Source organism: Cryptotermes secundus, unplaced genomic scaffold (genome assembly GCF_002891405.2).
Source record: "Cryptotermes secundus unplaced genomic scaffold, Csec_1.0 scaffold540, whole genome shotgun sequence".
Classification (NCBI taxonomy): domain Eukaryota; kingdom Metazoa; phylum Arthropoda; class Insecta; order Blattodea; family Kalotermitidae; genus Cryptotermes; species Cryptotermes secundus.
The window spans coordinates 2,140,842-2,163,848 of NW_019742447.1; the positions used below are offsets into that span (position 1 = coordinate 2,140,842).

Genomic DNA, 23,007 nt, shown 5'->3' on the forward strand with positions numbered 1-23,007 from the left:
ATTTTCACTTTGCTGTTTCTCATTTTGCAGATTCATGGTTCTAATGAATGGCACCAAAGCATAATCCTTCCACATCTTCTTGAAATATCTGTTAAGAATGTGCATGTATTTGAGAAGGAGGGTGAACATCCTTTATTCATGGGAATTAAGAAGGGTGTACCTTACATTAACTTTGTATGGTGTGTATTTTGCACTCAAATACAGAGGGGCCCAAAAAATGTATACACACCATTCTGCCACCATTTTCTTTGACTGTCCTGCCATTCTATAAGGTGCCTCTGGCATTCATGTGACTACCGCTGTCTTTTCAGAGAATATCACACTACATATCTTAAATTATGTTTTCTGTCAACTTTACAAATGTCCACAGATAACCTCTATTACATTGTGTGTTTATTTCTGGGGCCCCTCTGGGAATGGTCACTCCCAGTTAAAGTCTGGAACCTGGCTCTCTCTGATAGTCTGAGAGATAGTCACAAGTATGTGGAAGAGAATGGAACAATTTAGCACTAGTAGTTACTATTGGATTCTGACGATGGTGTATAACACGTAGAGATAATGGGTTTTCAGACATTATCCATCGTCCTGGTTTTAAGATAACTAAGAAAAAACACGATGTTTTGGAAACTGGATCTGTTTCTGTCCTCAGGTCAAGGAAAACACCTATTCTGTTGGGTCCAGTGATTGAGGCTAGCTCTTTCTAAGGGACCCACCAGGATAGGTGTTTTCCCTCACCTGAGGACGGAAACAGATCCAGTTTCCAAAACGTTGTGTTTTTTCTTAGTTATTTTAAAACCAGGAGGATAGATAAAGTCCGAAAACCCAGTTTCTCTATGAATTTAGCCCCAGTTTCATATGCCCCCTAGTACTTTTTCAGTCTTGACAAAATATAATAAAACTGATATTAAAGGTAGTTTTTGAAAATTATATGACCCAATTAGACTTGTGAATTGAGGCAGTTATATTTGGATTGTATTTTGATATGAAATGAAAGCTTTGTGTATAACAAACCGTGTTGCAAGAAAGTACCAGAAATATCTTTCAATTAAACACTTTTTTTTCAAAACTGCTCAGCATTATTCATGTGAGAGATGGATGCCACAGCAGTGTAGTTCTTGGAAACCTGTAGGGTGTGTCACTCATTAGTTGACAGCAAATTATTGTACAAGATAATGTTTACATATGAAAAAGTGGATATGTGCTAATTGCTGCAAGGATAACCACTTCCCAGCAAAATTGTTGCACAATATAAGTTCATGAACTCGAGTAAGATTACTTTTTCACAATCCTATTAAATTTCTAATCACTTCTAAATGTGTACAATTGAAATTGAAGAGATTCAGGAAATAAATACATTTTCACCGTGAACAAAAGATATTTCAGGCTAAAGATATATATACATATATACATATACTGACATTTCCAGGGGAGATATGAACATCCAAAATTTGCATGTACAACTCCTTAACTTCTGTGTCAGTTGGAAAATTTATACTGATTTACATTTCATTAAATACAAATATATGTTGTCATTTATTCACCTAGAGCATGATCCACAAATCTGTTATGAGATCTAGAACCTCACAATCAGTCTTGTTGAGAAGGCTTAGAGTAATGTTTTCCACTGAGATTTCGCCATGTAGGAAATTTGTAATAGCATCTATATTGTTTTGAATCAAGTCAGTGTTGACTTATGTATAGAGCTTGAACTTCTGAATTTTGTGGCACACGTTGTAAAAGGGTATGTGGCAAGCTTAGTGGAATGTGCGAGGATTAGCTTATGCTTGTTGAATGATGTCTATTTCATATATTTAACTATTATAATAGGAAGTATGAATATGCCGAAGAGGTGAGAAAGAAAACTCAGTTGAATCTATAAGGATAATACAGTGTATAGTTTTATCATTTTTAATGCATCAGAAATGTCTTACACTGAGAAGAAAAGACAATGTTTCTCTTCCTTGTAGTTTACAGATGTAATATATGCAAAATTATTGTATGTGATAAAAAATGGCAATACTAAAAATGTACTTGCATAAATGTAAACAGGAAATTATAAACCTGAGACTCATGGGTACACAAAAGTGACAATTGAACGGATGGATTGCTTGATTTTAGTGGTTTTTGGTCACAGGGTTAATTATAGCTATGACTGTGGAGAAACGCACAGAATCATGGTTGGTGTTTCACGTATAAATTATGTATAAGATTGATAAGCTGAAGTGGAACCAACTTCACCTCAAAAGTTGGCATACTGTACAGTGTACCATGGGTGTCTATGATTTATTACCAACACTATCTTGAATTGTTATGGTAATTTTCATGAAAACATGTGCAACATTCTGACATTACTTATGATACCACATTTAAAGATATCTGAAAATGTATGCAAACTGTGATCCACATTTTATGTGTGGCCTGCTAGCCATACAGAATTTTGAGGCACTGCCTTCTCAGCCTTCATGAGAAAAGGATGATAGTAAGGCAGTACAAAATAATTCATATTGTGACTGCTGAAAACAGGCTTGACAGGAACTATATCAAAGCAGAACTCCTGATCTTTTCACTTGTCATACTTTTATCTCATAGGTACGTCTTGTCACATGATATACAGTAATTAATTTTATATAAGTATTTGTGATGGTGAGTAAGACAATTTAATACCACATTACTACTGGTGTTTGAGCAGATGACATTCAAGTTATATGACAAAAGTAACGTTACTTAATGTTATGAACCATCCAGAAGAAAACTATGTAATTCAGTCCCCTGTATATTAGTTATACTGAAAATGTGATAGTTTACATTTACCAATATTTCAGACCTCTTAATATTTTCATTTATTACAGTGTGATGACCTGTTAAAGAGCCTTCATGGTCAGGTCTATGAGTATAGAAACCTTGACATTACCAAGACCTGATTGTAATTCTGAACAGAACTAAAGGAACTATAGTAGTTCTCCAGAATATTTAGTATGTTGTCACTTATGGAATATTTAACACCATGGCTTACTTAAACATTTCAGAAGTGGTAGCTAAAATTTATATCCTTCTCATGGCATTACAAGGGAAAAATAAAAATACATTTACATATTGACATATTGGATATGTCTGTGTGAATATGAATATACAAATGAATATGAATGTACAAATACAATAAAACTGCAGACTGCAAGACAACAGACAAATACATCATCACCCCTTGATGAAGTCTGCAGATGGCAGGTAATCTCATGCTCCTCACTGTTGTACACAAAATGCAATCCTTGTGCAACAGAATATGATGGCCTTCAGTCTCAGCACTACAATTTACTCACTTTGCATCTATGAAGATACTACACAAATACAGGTAAAGTTGTCCCTGTGCTGAACTACGTAATTAAGCACTATGCCATGAAGGCATATGGGGGAGTGGATGTATAGATCCGCATTTTCTTCACCTGGGCACTAGATGGAGGTGAGTGGTCAGCTTCATGGCCCAGCCGCTTTACCCGTGGGGAAAGAGCCTCTGGTACCCATTGGATAGGTTTGGTGGACCCCAGAGCCCATCTGGATGATTTCGAGAAAAGAAAATTCTTGACCCTCCTGGGACTTGAACTCCTACTCCTTACTTGTCCAGCCCACAGCCAGTCACTATATTGACTATGCTACCCCAGCTCCACTACACAAATACAGGATTTAAAAACTAGAATCAGTGGCAGGTATTAAGAAAATCTTCCATTGGAGCATGTACCTCTAGTGTAATGGGATTTTATCACTGTAACCAAGAAATATTAACATCAGTTTAACTACTGAACTGAACCATCTATATTACAGGCCAAATTATGCTTTAGTCCTCATTCCCTTTTAATATAGCTAGTGCTACTGCCTAGTCCCTCCAGTCAGAATAACAATCCATGCACAAGCTCTAGGCTACTGATAGCCACCATATACAAAAACCTTAGACGTGTGTCAGTTTTGGTAATATGTGCATACACATCCACACACACAAATACATTAATCCCAGTATCTGACCTGCATTTTCAGATGTCTGCCCATGCTGATTTATGATGTTTACTGAGTATCAGATCTCTTTGATTTCTGAAAAAGTATATCGTCATTGTTAATGAGTTGGAAGTCATGCCAGTGTATTACAATGAAACACTGCACATGAATTTACCATCACAATACAACACATTACACATTTTTACCGCTCAGGCCATCTTTTGGGGCAGTCTAAGATAAAGTGGCCATGCCATAGCTTGAGCAGTTAGTTGCCAACTTCCCACCACGGTAGCCCACATTCAACCCCAGGTCAGGTCATGTAGGATTCATGGTGGACAGGGTGGCACTGGGATGGGTTTTCTCAGAGTACTTCAGTTTTTCCTGCCAGTTCTCATTCCACAAACTGCTCCACATTCATTAGTCATCCTATCATTGACACTATATAGTCTCGATACTGACAGCATCATTAAGCAAAAAAAATTAAAAAAAAAATGACATTGATAATCCATGTTTCATATAAAATTATTGAGTTTCGTTTCTTATAGCAAATGATTAAAATTCTGCAAAAATATTAAAATTGGGGTTTCATGATATTTTTATATATTTCTCATATTTCTGGATAAAATATTTAATTTCTAATTATTCTTTAGTAGCCTATAAAATTCTCGTATGTATCACCACAGTATCTAGTGTAGAGATTAATCATTATATAGCAAATTCAGTTTCACTGCATAATCATATGCAGTATCTTCTTTTTGGCAAGATGCTTGGTGACCAGAGATTGTTTTTTATGTAAACAATATTTGTGGCAATTATCTATTTTCCATCATATTTACCACACACAGAGGGATCATGGAAGGAACACATGATAAACATTAATAGAAAAGTGATAATTAGCTGCCATCAAATCTCAAAGCTTCATTTTAATATGAAACTTGAGACATGTTATTTAAGAAATGAAAATAATACAATGTGAAACGTGGATTACCAATGTAAACTTCAACAGCTTATGTGTATTAGACTGTTCCTGAAGATGATGAGTGGTTGAAACATGCTAGGATAAAGATAATATATATGATATTCTGTATTTAGATAGTAAATACATATTGTTTCTTCCATACTTATAAGTGACATTGCATTTGTTTTGTAGGTGTAACTTCAGTTAGTTACAGAACTGGGAAGACATAAACAGCACAGTGTGACATGAAAAATAAGTTACTTTGTGACAATATAGTGGCCCCTGTTCATTGAAGATACCCATATAAGAGAAAAATATGGAGGTATGGAACACTGCCATGTAAGTACAAGATCAGTGTTCTTGCTTTATAGTGCAATAACCAGTGTTAATAACCAGCTTTGGAGTAGTTCTCTCTTGGTAACTGAGAAAGATCATTTTATGTTGTTGAAGTAATTTCAACTTTAGTTTCACGAAATACTTTGAACCACTAGAACAGAAAGCAATATTTAGCACCCTCATGTATTTGTCAAGAGCCAGTTAGTATTAAATTTTATCTTAGAAAGGGGACTGGTGTTTCTTACTGCACAAAGTTGGAAACCATATATTCAATGTTAGGTGTACAAGTCAGCAACATTTTTTTATGGCTGTCAGAAGAAACTCGTGTAGCATTTGCAATTACATACTAAAGAAACACATAATATTATTCCATGAAACATGGACTGGCAATATGATAAAGAAATTTCAGCAGGCAGCTGGCAACACTGTGCACTAACAGGAACAGTCTGCACGCAGTACCATGCTGTTGGATTTATCCCCTGTCAACTGTGTATTACCATACTTGTAAATCTCATGTTAATTGTGACAAAGCATGTTATATAGAAAATGCTGTTTTATTTTTGTTACTCTACTTGTTTATCATTGCATCCTAAAGGGATTTGTATAACTTCAAACATGTGTTTAGTGCATAACTATGCAGTGGCAATGGCAAAATGAACTGTTCAAAGAATAAATCAGCTGCCCCCTTTCAGCATTTTGTAGTAGCACAGACCAATTCAGACATGCAACTTTGAAAAGCTGCTGCTCCATTCTTGATGTACTTCTTGACTGATGGTAGGCATGGAAATGCTCATTAATTTCTTGTCTTGAATTGAAGCTGCTGTTCAAGTTTTGTACCAAAATATTTTAATTCCTGTATCTTGATTTTTCAATGTGTATTAATTGAATATGCATTATCCTTTGGTTTCTCTGTCTTATTTAGAGTGTACCATTTCTGTGGGAGGAAAAAACATGGAATGTTCACTTACATGTACAGGTGCCAAAACAGCACAAAACTTGTTTCTTACTCATTACTATTTTGTACATTTTGTATGAACTGTGGAAACTTATACATCAATTTCTTCTGTAAGATAAGAAGGTATGTTTACTCTAGTAAAACTTTGATACTGAAATACCCTTGTATTTTTTTATGTAATCCAGCAAACTGCATGATTACGACAGGCCAAAAAAAAAAAAAAGGAAAGAAACATGCAGATATGTTATATACCTTTCAGAAAATGTTTCAAGATATGAACAAGGATGTCATCTTTCTGTAAAACTTCAGCTTCATGAGAAAGCTCTTAGTGTACCATAGATTAATTGGAATTTTGAGTGCAATATAATAAATGTAAATAAAATGAGAATCCTACATATTAAATATTAAAACCTTGCATATATATGTGTACCTTTCATTGCTTTTGTGGAAATGGTTCAGAATGGGCTCTCCCATTGTAGTGACTGATTCTTTGTTGGCCATTCAGAATGAAATATTTTCATTTACATTAGAATGTTTTAGCTGTGAACTCTCTGACTTTAAATGTAGATTATACTTCCAACAGCGACCCCTCCCCCCCCATGAAGTACAAATTTTGTTTTTTTCTCAGATATAAGTATGACGCAGTTATATGTCTTTTCTAAGGTGATAGTAAAAGCATTTTGTAAGTCTATCATGTATTGTATTTGTTTTAAAAATAATGCTTTCCCTTCTTAGACTATCACTGTCCTGCTGTACTAAATAAAATATCCTTTGTCAGTGGTGCGGTGGGCTTTCATACAGCCAGTCTAGTATGCTGCAAGATTTTAAACAGTCTACAGCTACAGAATAACTAGGGTTGCTTTGGTAAAGCTTACAATTGGACAGGTGCTTAGAAGCAAAGAATGACAAATGTTTTCGAACATGTTTAATTAAATTCAAAATAAAAATCCTAAAAAAGGTGTAGTGTGGATCTGAATGAAACTGTTCAAGCTGCAGGCATTTTGAGGGTTTCAGCTTTTGGAATTTATACTGAAGATATTCAAGGCCCACTGGTATCAGTGAAAATGAAAAGGAGAGAAAATCAACTAGAGTAAACTGCAAGAAAGTGAAGTATAACAATTTTATTAGGAGTGGCAAATAGCATGAAGTTCATGACTTTCATTTTAAAAACTAACCTCCTTCAGCAATATAATGAATTTTACAAAATCCATACTTCACCTTCTTAAAGAATCTGGCTCTGTTTATGACAGGAAAGGGAACAAAGCCATTAGAACAGAAAAAGAGGATTTGGTGGCATACCTTGTCCACAGTAAGAAATTCAGCAAAGAAAATAAGAGCACTATGCACATTGATGAATCATGGGTCAATACAGGAGCTTAAAGATGAGACAAGGAAAACTTCTCTCATAAGACTCTTATAAAAAATTAAAAGGACAGGTTGTGAATGTGAAACTTGTGTTTCTGTGCAAAAAGGACACCACTGATGCCCATGACAAAATGAATGGTGACTGCTTTGAGAAGAATTTTTGTTGTGCAACTTCCTGCAGCCAAAAAGCAGTATATAACACATGATATTCTATTCAAAGAAAAGATGCCAAAGGAGGATTTAACAGATCTTGTGAACAGTGTCAAATGGAAATATGGTATACAGATGATTAATATTATCTCCATATCACTGTGAAGTGAAACCGACTGAACTTGTGTGGGCTCATGCAAAACATTACACTGCCATGAAAAGTCCAAATTTGAAACTGGCCAAAGTAAAAGATTAATTCATAAAGGATTTAATACTGTAAGTGTAGAGAACTGCAACAACTCTGCTGAACCTCAGGGTAACAGAAATTATGATGTAGGAAGTCGATGAAATTCAAGAAAAAACAGCCCATCATCCAGCTATGTGATGACAGTTCAACTTCTGATGATTCAACTATCAAAGCGACTGACACCACAATGATGATGGAAGTGATGAAAATTATGTGGAAACAAGACCGGTCTGGTTGTTGAAGGCCTACAGGAAGTACTCTCCATCTTTAAACAAATTTTGTATAGAAGAGATTGCAACAAACTGTACAGGGTAATTATGTAATATAGCATATTTCCATTCTTCATGCAATAGTAGTCTTGACTTCACACTAATAATAAAGTAAGAATTGTTTTCAAATGTTGTTGCCATAAGAGGAAGAGTCTACTTTGATCACTGAAAAATCTTACAGCCAATAAGTCACCAAGCCAACAGAAAAACTGTAATACCTTTCACAACATTCTGCAACACATATGTAAGTTATTTAGTTTGATTTTATTCAAGTTCCTTAACAATATTCATCTGTATATAAACGAGTGCTCTTAGATACTCCTTAGCATGCCCATCTTGACATGTAAATCATTTCTAACACACCTCTCATTATACAGATTTCGATTCAGAGAAAACAGACATGATAAAAAGTTTCTCAGTAACAAAAGTATATAACTGTGGTGATGGAATGTGAGAACTTAATGTATTCAGCATGAAAAATAATCTGTACCACAAGAACACAATTTTCACTCATTATGCAATCAACTGTCATTCAGTTTTTACTGTAGTGATTTCACAAGTGTGTTGATTTTCTCCACACAGTCTTCTTTCTTCTTGTTAAGCTGATTCTCAGTGTCAACAAATGCCTGCCGAGCAATCTTTCCTGGGACTAGTTTATCAACATACAGGCTCTGGTGTTGCGTGTACAAGTCTTTCAGATGCCTGTCATAACACAAAAGCAAAGAAGTACTTATCAAAGAAACTGGCCTATACAATTAAGAGTGAGTTAACCAGTCAAGTGGCTCTTTTCCTTCTTCTTATCTCTCCCACAGTGGCACATTAAATTGCCCTGGACATTTAAATTCGTCACTTCAGCATTTAATTTTATAATTTGAAATGCAATATCTCAATCATGTGTCATTATAAAATTATGGGACAGAAAGCCTCTGAAAAACTAATTATCAGACTTCACATATCTGTATTTTAATTTCTACAGCCCTTGCATTAAATTGTATATATATATATATATATATATATTCTTTAGTAAAATTCCATANTTTAGTAAAATTCCATACTTTTGCCTTTATTCTCAAAAAAATCTGCCACTGTCACCACTGACTTTCATTTCCGTTCATACTACGTGATCTCATACATATGCACTCAATGAAAATTATGCCCGAGTCATGCATATTCAATATATGTGATCTTGACTGGTGTCTGGTGCTTAGAAATTAACACGATTATAGCAGTTGGCTGACAAAACTCTCTAGCGAAAACACACATTCCCAGCTTGGCTTATTGTGACACTGTGGATGCCTCATTGATACACAGAGTTTCTTACTGCTATGTGGGCTGAAGCTCAAGGCTAGGATGGATGAATGAACAGAACTGCTCTTCCAAACATCACTGCAAAACTGTTATTTTTACAGACAATTAAATCTTCACTAAAACGATTATCATCACTGGCACGACAGCCCTTTGTGAGCCCTGGCCTTCCTCGGGATTGCTCATCATTCTTCTCTATTCGATGCTACATTCCTCCAGTTCTTTACACCCAAAATTCTTATGTCCTACCACACACATTCGTCCCATCTTAACTTTGGTCTTCCCCCTCTCCTATTTCCTTCTGGTTTAGTATTAAGCATTTTCTTGATGCTTCTATTCTCGCTGGCACGTATTATGTGTCCAGCCCATTCAAGCCTTTTCACCTTTATAAAAAACGATTATACCAACAGAAACATTGCTGCAACTCAAGTTGCAGATACTGTGAATACTTTGCAACTATGTAGTTTTCAATACCAGCCCAGCAATGGGTCCTAGATTTTAGTTTTACATGAGCTGTGTTTTCTAAATTTTTTGGGGCATACTAATTTCTTTCTCTGGCTATTACTTCCACAATTTCTGGTGTACAAAACAAGTCAAAATATTCCAGTGGGTTACTGGGGTCTTCTAAAACAACATTTATGCCAGGCTTGCCAGTAAATGGAAAACATGGTTGCTCAGCACCTAAATTTGCCCATATGTCAGGTTGCATATTACTGCTGTTGCTGACACTGTTTGCTTCATCAGAGCTGACTCTGTTCACCTTCTGATAAAATTTTCACATTTATATTCTATCACTATTATATTCACTCTCTGAAATATCACTGTATTCATTCTCTTGTAACAGTTCATAGAACACCTCATCACTTACACGCATCTTCTTGCTAGGACCTACCATAATGTTTAGTCGAAAGAATTTGAACCCAGGACAGCTATCGAGCAATCAATACCTTACTGTTACACTCTGAAGTAACTAGAACATCTCGAAAGCATGACATACAAGTTTGCATTGCCAACTGCCGTTACATCTACAATGGAGTAGTTAGAAACATTCGTGACGTCTATACGAGTAGACATCATAACCACTTGACTGGTTAAATATTCCTTTGTATCAATCTAGCAACTTAAGTATCCATTTCATAAAATAATTGCAAGTAACAAATACTGGTTTATGTGTCTTATTCAATGAACTGTTAACTCACAACCCTTGTTAGCCATATCATACAAAGGCCATCCTTCAAAACCTCCCCCATTTAAAGGATAAGTAATGAGTTATAAACTGCCTGTCAATAAACCTAAAAGTTTTTGGAGCTCAAATATTGTGTAGTGAAAAGTGTTGGTCATAAGGAATGGCATTTTACCATCACAATATCACTGGACTTGCCCACTTCAATTTGAGTTTGACAGTGAAATTCTGTAGATCCCTAAGGAAAATGGAGGTGAAATGATAAAAAAGTAAATCTGATTCAAATGTTATCACAGAACACAAATAACAAGCATAAACTTACTTATAAAAGTGAAACTCTATAATAAAAGATAACTTCTCATCCCATGTACTACTCTACATTTTGCTTCAAATGTTTTGCATTGAACTGAAAATGAGCAATTCCACAAAGGATGTAATACACAAGATACATACTTATCAGCTTTCTGTAGCTCTGAAACCTTTTCAGCAAGATCTGCAGAATCAGCTTTAAGTTTTACCAGAAGTTCAGCAATGTGAGCAGTTTCATTCTTGTGTTCATGGTTGATGTTCTTCACTGACGCCTGGAAAATGGATATCACAATTCCATGAAAGTAATCTGCCATCAACTTGCAACAGCCACAGTAAATGTCAGTGGATAAGACTGTGGAATGGAAGAAAGGCAGAAAACATAATAACTGGAAAACATTACATGGGAAACATCTTCACTGTCTAGATGCAATGTAAGTTAATTAAGCTGGAATGCAACTAGCTTTTGTTTTACAAAGTACGAGGGTTGGAACTTTAATAGTGGCAACACTGCTGTAGAGACGCCATGCAATGGACCCAAATAATGTTGCTTATACCACACATTAGTTACATACCTACCCTACCTCAGAGAAAATGGACTCTCCCTTCCTACATCATGTGCATGTGCAGTGACAAGAACAGAGCCTCGTGTTAGCTGGCAGTCTAAAGACAGGAACAACAGAGTTGGATAAAGACTGAATGTGCCAGAGGCCGTACAGCATGACAGTGTCATCAAGGTCTTCAAGAGGCTTACGGGGAATTTGCATTGCCTTACAGAAGAGTGGCAAGGTGGGTAAAAGCCGTCAACGAGGGACACAAAAATGTGGCAGACCTGTGTCGGCCAGGTCGTCCTAGTGTCAGTGAAGAAGTGTATGCTCTTTTCGCGTTACTGGAGAGTGATTGACACCATACAATTAGCAAGCTGGCCTGAGGGACAGGATTAGCGCTATGACTGTGCTTCACATTCTGAAGGAACACCTGGGCATGAGAAAAATTGCATCACAACGGGTTCCACATGATTTGACAGAAATGCAGAAATGGCAAGCTGTGGCTGATTTGTTCGATCGATGGGGCTGGGAAGTGCTGTACCATCCACCATACTCCCCAGACTTAAGCCCTTGTGACTTTGACTTGATTCCTAGGATGAAGGAACCACTTTGTGGCATTCGCTTCAGAGCTGTTCCAGAGATTGAGGCAGTAGACCACTCCATTCGAACTATCAACACAACAAGCGCTGCTAAAGGTATCCTACGACTTCCACATCGCTGGCAAAGGGGTTGTACACAATGCTGGTGACTACACTGAGGGACAGTAAAACTTCGAAATATGTATCTATTTTGTATCAGTTGTAAATAAATAGTTGCCACTATTAAAGTTCCAACCTTCATATTTTAAGAATCATAATACTGTAACTTGAAACAACTGTACACCTGAGCCATATTTAGGCCACATCAATGGATTATATTAAAATCGGGAGGTGTCTGAATGTCTATGCATATAACGGGTTAATGTACATGCAGTATATCAATTTTATTATAAAAGAATTTTTCCCTAAAAGCATAGATTGTGTTCTTATGTTTAATGTTATCAGGGACCAGTATGTAACAATAATTCTGTTGTCAATGTTGATTTTACGTTGATACTTTTAGCAAGTTAGATATATTCTTTCTGCCACATTTCACAAATTTCAGGTAAGAGCATACACTCTATTAGAGTTAAGAACAGTTTGAAATTTAATATTCTTACAAGAAATGCATTAATGTCCTTGGATAATTTCAGTTTAGCCAGCTGCTCACTGTAGGAAGTGTATGTAATGGCCCGTTTATCTTGATGGGCCAGTATTTTCTCGCAATAACCTGCAACTCTCATGCGACTCTCTCCTGCTTCATCCTGCCAAGAGTCAAACATAACTGTAATACAGTAAATATAAATATACAGATACAGTAAAAGTAATACATCACCATCTTGTAAAAACATACACTTCTCACAAATACCTCACTTGTAGCTGATGTGTACATTATTTACAGTAAATGAACATTGCCGAACACAGGCCCTGCAGAAAAGTCATCAGTTCCTGGATATTCTTTCAAGAAGTTCTATTGGCACAGTCACAATCTACATAATTAATGTATCGACTAACTTAACATTAGCAAGACACGCTGTTAGGATAGTTAGTTAGAGAGGGTGGGTTTCCCCATGCACTTAGACCTATAGTGGTCCATTGTGCTTCCCTGTATGATTTCTACCAGTCTCTATATCCTACCGGTATTGGTGCTTACCATCAGTCCCGCCCAGCCAGCGAGACCGGCTCTACTGGCTGAGAAGTATCTATAATGCCTCCCCCATCTACCGGAGGTATTAGTGACTGCTGTTGGGCGGCTAACGTCCGCAATTTTGGCTCAGTGACCTCCTTTGGAGGTGTGAGGTTCTTTTACGTGCCGTAAAGCTACGACACGGGACCCACGGCTTTAAAGTCCCTCCCGGAGGACTTGTTCCCTGAATTTTTCCGCACTTAAAAATTCGACAACCTCCGATGGGTATTTGAACCTGCGTACTACGAGTCATGAGGTGGGAACGTTGCCTCTAGACTACGGAGGCCGCTTTGCTGTTAGGATAATTTAACCTCATCTTGATCTGCACTAGAGGCAAGCAATGTAAAGAAAAAAGTGACTTAATCACTGTTACTTGAAAATTTATTACTGCCAGTTTCATATCTGCAGTAGTGGTGACTTAAGTCCCTGTTTATGTTTCACTGGACAGTAAGTGCAGCAGGTAACTAACAGTAACAGTACAGACACTGGTTATTATTCACTAATGGAACATCCAAATCACTGAAGCTAACAGTGACTGGGGTATTATGGCATTTCACTACACAACTCCTGTACCTGCAGCAAGCAGCTATTAACAGTAGCTAGACAGGTACTGGAGTGACTTCCATCACTGCATTGGGAACTCCCATGCAGCAGTGATTAAAGTGCTTCTTTACATTTCACTGCCTAATCCCCCAGAATCCCCATAGAAGGTAGCCTGAAATTGGATAGGTGTCAGTGATTTGAGACAATATAGTGCAAAAAAAACTGTTGCATTCCAGCAATTTCAGTTACCTTTTCACCAAGGTAGGTTTAATAATTAGCAATCACTGCAATCATCATAGTGCACAAAAGGCTCCAACTGTTTTATTTTAAATTCAAATTTAAGTGTATATAATAGTATTGTTTATTATATTATTATTATTATTATATACTTTTTATTTTCTCTATTATGGGAGTCTAATATGTCTGCTAGAATTCAGATGTTCATTCAATACATTAGGAGCTGTGCTAAATCCTGAAGGTTTAACACTACTGATATCCAACCCTGCCAATGGACATGATTACGAATTAATACCATCCACCTACATTCTCATGACCTAACTCTGTAAGGTCCACCTTAATGTTATCCTCCCACCTTCTGAATTCAAGGACATTCTTTTCCAAACTCTGTAAGCATATACCCTCTGTATCTGAGATACATATATTCTATTCAAGAAATTCCATATCAACTTTTACATTTCTTGTTTTGCTATGACATTTCTGGAATCAAAAGCTGATGAAAGACCACAGCATATATTTGGGAGAAGGTCTCTTCATAACACATGATGTGCTTCTCTGTACAGCGAAACTTCCATTCATAACTGCAAAATGGTTAAATAAGAGTTTTACTCACCTTAGTTATAGAGAAGTCTAGTCGCACATAGATAATGACAAAGAGAAATAAGAGATAAAAGGCCAGAACAACAAGGAAAGGCTCTTGCAACATTAGAATCCGAGGGAACTTGTACTGAAGCTGAAAAGACAAAAAGTACAAATAATATTTGCAAATAACTTCCACTTCTTGTTCTTAACACTGTTGCTAGTCATGCAAACTGTTCAGAACATGAAAAGAATGCAAGTGAATATATAAGGAAATAAAAGCTCCATGGTGAAACTGTGTTATAATGGGTATGGCTTATAATGACTTCACTGCAGCAACAAAAACCACTGGAGCCATCAATTTCTTAATGTTGTTTATATGGAAAACCATCACAAAAAATAAGAGCTTTTCTGGCACAATCATCATCAAATGTGTTTGCTCATGCAGCATTTTATAGGCACAATGTCTGTGTGTGTGCGTGTGTGGGGATTTTCCAGTGTACAGAGAGTAGGTGGGAATGTTGCTCATAAAGGACAGATCCTACTTAGTAATCTGTTGTGAGCAGAGAAGAGGTTACTTATGATTAGCAACTCTTAATGCTTTTTGTTCAGATAATGCTAATGACAAGACAGCTAAATTATTCTTCATTATTTTCATATCCCTGTGATAATCATTTCAAAGGAAGAGAAATATCTCCATATCTGCACTGTTATTTAAACCTTAGTATCATACTGTGTTACATGTAATTGAAAGTTAGGAGACAGACTTTGGGTTCATATTTCAACCATTCTTAGATATTATGAGTATCCGTTACAACAATCATTTCTAGGAATTTTACATGTTCTCATGAAATCAACCTTCCACTGTAGGTTTCTTTAAGAACAATACAGTGGTGAATACTGTTCAATCCTTAATTAATTCCCTACATTTAGAGTCCAAATGATGTCACCTCCAAACAATATATACAGCAACTGTAATTATAATTAAAATAAAAACATAAAGAAAAGACACCTGTGAGATAATGATGCACAAGCTGATGTGGCCAGATACTGAAAGATATCGTCATGTGCAGAGGGTACGCATGACAAAAATAACAGGTACTAGTTCAGATGATGGGATTTATTGGTACTTCAGTTACAAGTTCTCTCTTAATTACAATTAATACAGCACTATCACTGATTTACACACTTTCCTGTCCACCACTGCGCATGCACTAGGCTTCTCAGTCTTCACTAGTTGTCTCCTGACAATGGATCTCAACACAGACTAGCATGCAAATCATATGAGGTCTTCTTGCCATTTCTTGTTCAATCAGCCTGGAACCTCAGAACTCAACCTAAAACTCTTTTGGACTCTTCTTAGCTGCAAGTGGACTCCTGCTATATAGCCACAGCACAGACAATGCAGAAAACACAGCTCTACTGTTGCATAGCACAGACCCCATAGAAAACGCTAGTCACATGATAGCTAAGCACTGTTGGGATGTGACGTCACTGAGCCTGCACGGAAGTGTGTTTACTGAGCCGTTAACTAGAAGTGGGTTGCATAATCCCATTATTTCATTGTTACGTTCATGTATTACTTAAAACGACCATTTCTGTGGTTCAACCGTTCTTGCATGGAGCAAATATGCCACAATATCAAGAGAGGCAACAGCTAGAATGAAAAAGAAATGGAAGGATTGTGGGTGGAAGAGGAGAATGGAGATTTTTCATCTGCTGTCCCATATAGAATGGAAATGATGCTATAAGATGATGATCTAAATTGTAGATGCTAAATTCACATACCACTCTACATACAACAGTTAATATCCACCTTGCCAACATCAAATATAATCTTCAGTATAACTGCCAAATCGAGTTGTGTAAAAATCAACTTACCTCAAAATCCTGAATATGATTCTCAACAAGATTTTTCTTCCTTAGCATTATTACTGGTCTTCCTTTTGTGTCAAGATATGTAAAATGAAGCGAATTAGGCAAGTGCTCTACAGGATACGGAGTTGTAAGTTGAATATCCTGGGAACCTTCTGGCAGAATTATTTTGGTTATCACTTCATCAACAATCATATCATCAAACACATGATCCAAGAATCGCATTCTTAGCAAGTAATCATCTCCTGCAAAAGAAAAAGAAAAATAAAGGTAAGGTTTTACTTAAGAATATCATGTCACTAAAATATAAAACAAATTTTTAAGTCCAAAGGCTGGTACGATCTAAAAGTTTGTGATGATGATGAATTGTTACAATTAATATGTTGTTGGATATTATCCATCATCTTGTCTATTCTTGAAAAACCGTCCTGTTTCTTTTAAAAACACAGAATGTGTTGTTTTTAAAAGAAACAGGATGGTTTTTCAAGAATAGACAAGATGGTGGATAATGTCCAACATCATATTAATTGTACCAAAGGCTGGTGTTCCTAATATTAGTTGTTATTCTAACATAAAGAATTACCTCTATTAAATAAGTACTCATAGCTTGGAACATTGTACCCAATAACATAGTGTGTTTTCCAGCCTCCAAATAGTGGAAATCTTGGCCGAAGATCAAGTTCAACAGAATCACTTAAAATTTTCATATGTGAAGTGGAGATGTTACCAATTTCATCTCGATAATATGCATCAGTTGCAGCTGCTGGGAGAATGGTCTGAAATTAAAGTCAATTACAAACTGTATCACTAAAAGCTTGCAGATGAACAGTACTTAACCAGTGAACAGATAGATCTACCACAGTGTAGAATAAATGTGAAACAGGTCAATGTACTCAATCATGTTCTACCAAGAAGAAAAATTTATATTTGTATTGTCATGTGTAGGGGGGGGGTACACGTGACAAAAATAACGGGTTCTAGATTGGATGAATGGATTTGCTGGTGTTCTCTTACAATTACATACATGAACTAATGTCTTCAGCACTTCAATTATTGAATGCTCTGTGATTCAAGTGTGTACGTAGCCAAGTCCAATTCCGCAGTGGTCTCCTGTTCTCTCTGCTAGCCAAATTGCTGTTTTATAACTCTTGGTGGCTGGGATAAGAGACACCTTGAAGAGTTCCCTATTTCATATCTGCAGTAACTGTCTGCCTGGGCCACACCATAGCTCAATCGGTTAGTCGCTGGCTTCCCACCGCGGCGGCCCAGGTTCAATCCCGGGTCTGGTCAAGTGGGATTTGTGGTGAACAAAGTGGCGCTGGGGCGGGTTTTCTCTGAGTACTTCGGTTTTCCCTGCCGATCTTCATTCCAGCAAATTCTCCATCATCATAATCACCCAGGGCAGATAAAATAGGCCAATCAGTGGCTGCCGTACTGAGTGGACCCAGCTGGACTCCACCCCCCACTAAGCAAATAAAAAAAAACTGTCTGCCTACACACGTTACCACAGAAACCAAGTGTTTTCACAGACGTGCATGTATAATAAAACCATGATAACACCATTGGCATGGAAATGTATTGTTAATACTCATTGCCTACGAAATAAACGTTCGATCTGACTCCACTATTCCAGCTTTCAGGCTTCATGTCACACTATTTAAAATCATTTATATAAAAACGAAGTTCATAAAGAAGTTAGGAGGAGAATAAATGCTGGGAATATGTGCTAACATTGAAAACTGGTCATCCTGTTCCCTTTCCAAACCAGAGAGGTTAATGATATACAAGACAATAATTTTGCCTCTTATTTAGTATGGATGTGAAATGTGGACTCTTACTTTGGGAGAACAAACTATTAAAAACAAAGTGTTCACAACAATATCTGGATCTAATTAAAATGTAGTTATACTGTGAATATACTGGTACAGATACACTCTGTGCAGGTATCCTCTACCTCAGGGCTCTCATCACAAATGTCCTCAATCCCCACTAACTCAAACGGTACAGAGAAAACTTGACTTCAGGTTTCTCTGGGGGACAAGCTTTTTGTAACTTAAACTGGGGTAAACCCTAAATGGGGGTTAAGGAAAACAGAGCCTAAAACAACCGTTAAACTTAGTTAAATCAATAATTAGGCACTACAACTTGTTCATTTAATAAAATAAGTTTTATCATTTCTTAGAATGTGCCACACCCCAAAATTCCTCCTCAAGAATTGAAGCTTTCTGTAGAATTATGTTACTGAATGATGACAGGGGCAGCACAAACATTCTGCAATTCATTTTGTGACATAGTTGGATTGGATAAATAGCAATACCACAAAAAAAGATAATTTTTCAAATGTGTCTTGCCAGCTATGTAGAGCAAGTGAAGTATCCTAAGCATAAAAATTACCTTAAAGGATTTGACACTGGACAAGCCACTCTGAGTTTCCCTCTGGTACTCGTACCGAGAGAATGGCCCCTTCAGGGTAGCACCACTGTGTTTTAGGTCAATGGTTTCTTCAACAGCAATATTTCCCCAGTGAGACACTTCAATCACTCTTTCCAAGTTTGTGATTGTCAAGAAGGGTGCATTATTTTCATAATGAACTGACATCTTATCCTGAAAATTTGATATTACAAATAAAACTGATGTTACAATTATTACTTAAAGGTCAATCTGCTCTAAAAATGGGGTTTGAAGGGGTACCTAAAATGCTATCAGAATTTTAAAATGTCATACTGGACAAGCCAAGAAAATTCAGTTACTTAACAGTTTGCTCCTACTAATATCCTAGAACATACTAAGTTAAAAAGGTTCTGTCTAGCGGAGTAAAAAAATGCCTTATGATGTATGAAAACATGCACACTGGATCAGGTGTAGGGGTGTTTTCCAGCAGTTAACTGCCATCTGCTATACAGCAGTGGAGCATGACAGTGATGTCTGGGCCATGCAGAGAGAAGAATATTGGTGCAAAGAAGGTTCTTAATAGTCAAAGCAGACAAATGATATATACATATAATGTACATTTATTCATGAAGGAGAAACTGGGAAAGCAATACTGATTCAACAATTCCGTAACGGAACTGCTGCTTGATCTGGTGTTTCTCATGCCACATTACAGCAGATTATCAGAGAATGAGAATGTAACAGAAATGAAAGGTAAAATGCAAAGGAAATGAAAGAAATTCACAAGATCACATAAAAACAAGCTACAGTGAATGCTAAAACTGATGACTGTGATGAGCATATATGTAGAGTAGCAATAAATGGGGTCACATTACAGAAGGTGAGCTTCTTACTTTGAATTATCTGCTACCAGGGCTGCGAAAGAAAATACATTTTCAAGCAGGGAGGTAGGTTTGGTGAAAAATAATTAAAAGACTTTTCCTAGCAGAGAACAGTGAACAAAAGAAAACCCCTTACTGCAAACCCAGATATACATAAGAATAGGCTTAACATTTTAAGATCATGCAGTACAGAAGAGGGGCGCAAAAAATAAGATTAACAAGTATGAAACCTACAATCATTCAACACACAACAAACAAAACACATGGTAAAGCAACTCAACATTGAAATCAAAACACTTAGATTTGGATACAAAGTTACAGATGATACATCTCTATAAACTTAGTGGCTTGTCAAAGGGCAAACAGGAAAGACTAAATGGAATCACTGTTCAACAATGTTCACTACTGCTGGGGGGGGGGGGGACCANATTTGAAATCCACACTCTTCAAGCAGTTTTGCCAGAGGCCAGCTGCCATACTAGTTGATGGACCAGTGGTCATAGCAAAAGTTAAACATTCCATAGCACATTTAAAAATCAAGAACTTCTGAAGGGAGGCTTTATCTTTTCAAAGCAAGAAAAGGTTCTAGTGCGCACAAATGTAATGCAATTCTGCTGCATTTAAAACTGGCTTGTAATGTAGCATACATACAGATTATTCAAATAGGTTCAACTTTAACTTCATACATTGTGGGCATGTACCAAATAGAAGGTGGGACTTTTGCTTATGAAGGACAGCTGCTAATAAGTGGTCATATGAAAGTCTGTGAAATTACATAAGTGTGAGAAAATCTTTTAATTGTTATGAAGTTTGGGCTTCTCATAGCAATCATTATGAAGAGTGCCATTTTCTGGGGGACAGCCAGGATAGCAGTTGGTATAGCGATGGGCTACAGGCTGGACAACCAAGGGGTAGGAGTTCGAGTCCTGGTGGGTACAAGAATATTCACTTCTCCATATCCAGACCAGCTCTGGGGACCACTCAGCTTTCTATCCAATGGATGCTGGGAACTCTTTCCCCAGGGATAAAGCAACCGGGGGAGTGAAGCTTACCGCTCACCTCCAACTACTGCCAAAGTCATGAAAACAGGGATCTATACATTCAATTCCCCATACATCTTTATTGCGTGGTGCTTAATTAGTTAAGCACAGAGACAACCTAACGTTTTTACCTTACCATTTTCTGGGATGTGAAACCATGCAGTCTGGTAGATGTTTACCAATGTTCCTTCAAATTGTCAGTAAACTTCTACAAGATTATGTGGCACTATATCCTAGAATACTTTACTCTTTTCAATGTCTCCATTCAGATACAGCTAAAGATGCCGAGTATGTTAAACTATTCTCTTATTCTCATACCTCTATAACAACTTAAAAAGAAAATATTGCAGTGCCTGCATTAATTATTTTTAACTTTAGTACTGGGTTACATTATACACAATTAGAAGTCAGGAGACATTTCTCCCTCCATGGAGGCATGTCTTGTCATGCTCTTGCATATTACAAATTCAGTAATAATTTCCAAATATTAAATATCAGGAATATAATCAGATTCAAGCAAATGAAAGGCATACATTGATACTTACTATAGAAAAAGGAGGAATATTTTCATATGGCCCATACATGATGGTATAGTCAGACTGAGAAGTTGGCTTTAGTTTTGTGTAGCTCTCAATGCTTCTTGTACCAAGATTTACTACTGTACTTTGCTTTGTGACAGGATAAGGAGTATAGAAATAATGGTTGCCATGATACAATACAAGCTGCTTCTCTTTCTGTGTGATAGAAGCTGGATGAGGAGTAAGCTGATGTGTATAGACTGTCTCTACATCCACCTGGAACAAGTATGACAACCATTAACTTTCAGTCTAATTACATATAAATTGAGACATGACTGCTGATGACATATAACTTCTTTTTCGAATAAACTCAGAAATTTCCAAACCGTCATGATGTACATTTTAACAGATACACAGCATTTCAAAACTACTTTACACATGACTATTACCTTCCCTTACACAAATCACAAATACCTATTAAAAGAAACACCCTGCACGTGAATGCGCACACACAAATTATCATATGGTGTGATCCTTCTTCATGTACCTACTGAATTCCACATGCCTTTCCAGCTAGCTAAACCTGCACAGTGAGTTCAGTGTAATGATCAAGCTTGTTACCTCAGTGGGAATGCATGTGACTTATATGTGAAACAAATCCAGTTCAAATCTTTTCTTGGGAATCAGCCATCTTGATGGTCTACGGTCTTCCTCAGTCCTAATGGCACAACAGCACCTTCATGCAAATAATGTGTATTCCACGATTCTTTACTACTAACCATTCATGGTCATCTTGATTTGACGCTATTACTTTTGCTGTTGAAACAACACTGTTAAATTGTACAAGAATCAATCCATCATTGCAATAACAGCATTTACTGTATTGGACAGGCTTCAACAGATTTTCTATAGTTGCAAGCACCACCTCCAAAAATTTGGAGACGAAATGGGAAATAAAAGAAGCTGGGAAATTAGCCAGTGCATGTGTGTGCATATATGTCGTGTGTAGACCCTTACTGGGTAATAGTTGCAAACAAGCATGTCTCCACAGCAACAAATCAACACACAACAATAGAGGAGCTGTTGGAAATGGTGTCTTTTACAGTGGTCTGTGCCAAGGACTTATAAGTGGGACGAATTGAAGACTCTGAATTGAATTGAATTTATTTACATTCTATAAATCCTAAGCAGGTTAGTACCTTTGGATACAGAACAAGTCAAAAGGTTACATATATAAGTACAGGCAATTTTAGCTTAAAAATTAATATAACTTAATTTTACATCATTCTCTATTTACATTGAAGTATTCATCTAAAGAGTAGAAGGAATGAGCATGCAGATAATTCTTTAACTCTGATTTAAACTTTTTAGTATCATTGCCCAAGTTTTTAATACTTTGTGGCAGATTGTTGAACACTTTTATGCCAGTAAAGTAGACTCCTTTTTGATATACTGATAAAGTTGATGAGGGTAGGTGGAAGTTATATTTTTGTCTAGTATTCATGTTATAGACATCAGAATTTAATTTGAATTTATCTTTGTTGTAAACAACAAATAAGAGAAGCGATAATAT

General features: G+C 36.6%; 1 protein-coding gene across 1 annotated transcript in view; it reads right to left on the bottom strand.

Annotated features, from left to right (window-relative positions):
* Positions 1–4,681: 4,681 nt before the first annotated feature.
* Positions 4,682–23,007, bottom strand: part of LOC111873199 (dolichyl-diphosphooligosaccharide--protein glycosyltransferase subunit 1) — a gene marked incomplete at its 5' end in the record, with an annotated part of 23,139 nt that continues 4,813 nt past the window's right edge. The window contains 8 exon segments of the mRNA XM_023867711.2: positions 4,682–8,966; positions 11,206–11,333; positions 12,805–12,948; positions 14,764–14,883; positions 16,611–16,849; positions 17,188–17,380; positions 18,999–19,208; positions 21,462–21,710. Coding sequence (XP_023723479.2) covers positions 8,804–8,966; positions 11,206–11,333; positions 12,805–12,948; positions 14,764–14,883; positions 16,611–16,849; positions 17,188–17,380; positions 18,999–19,208; positions 21,462–21,710 — 1,446 coding nt within the window.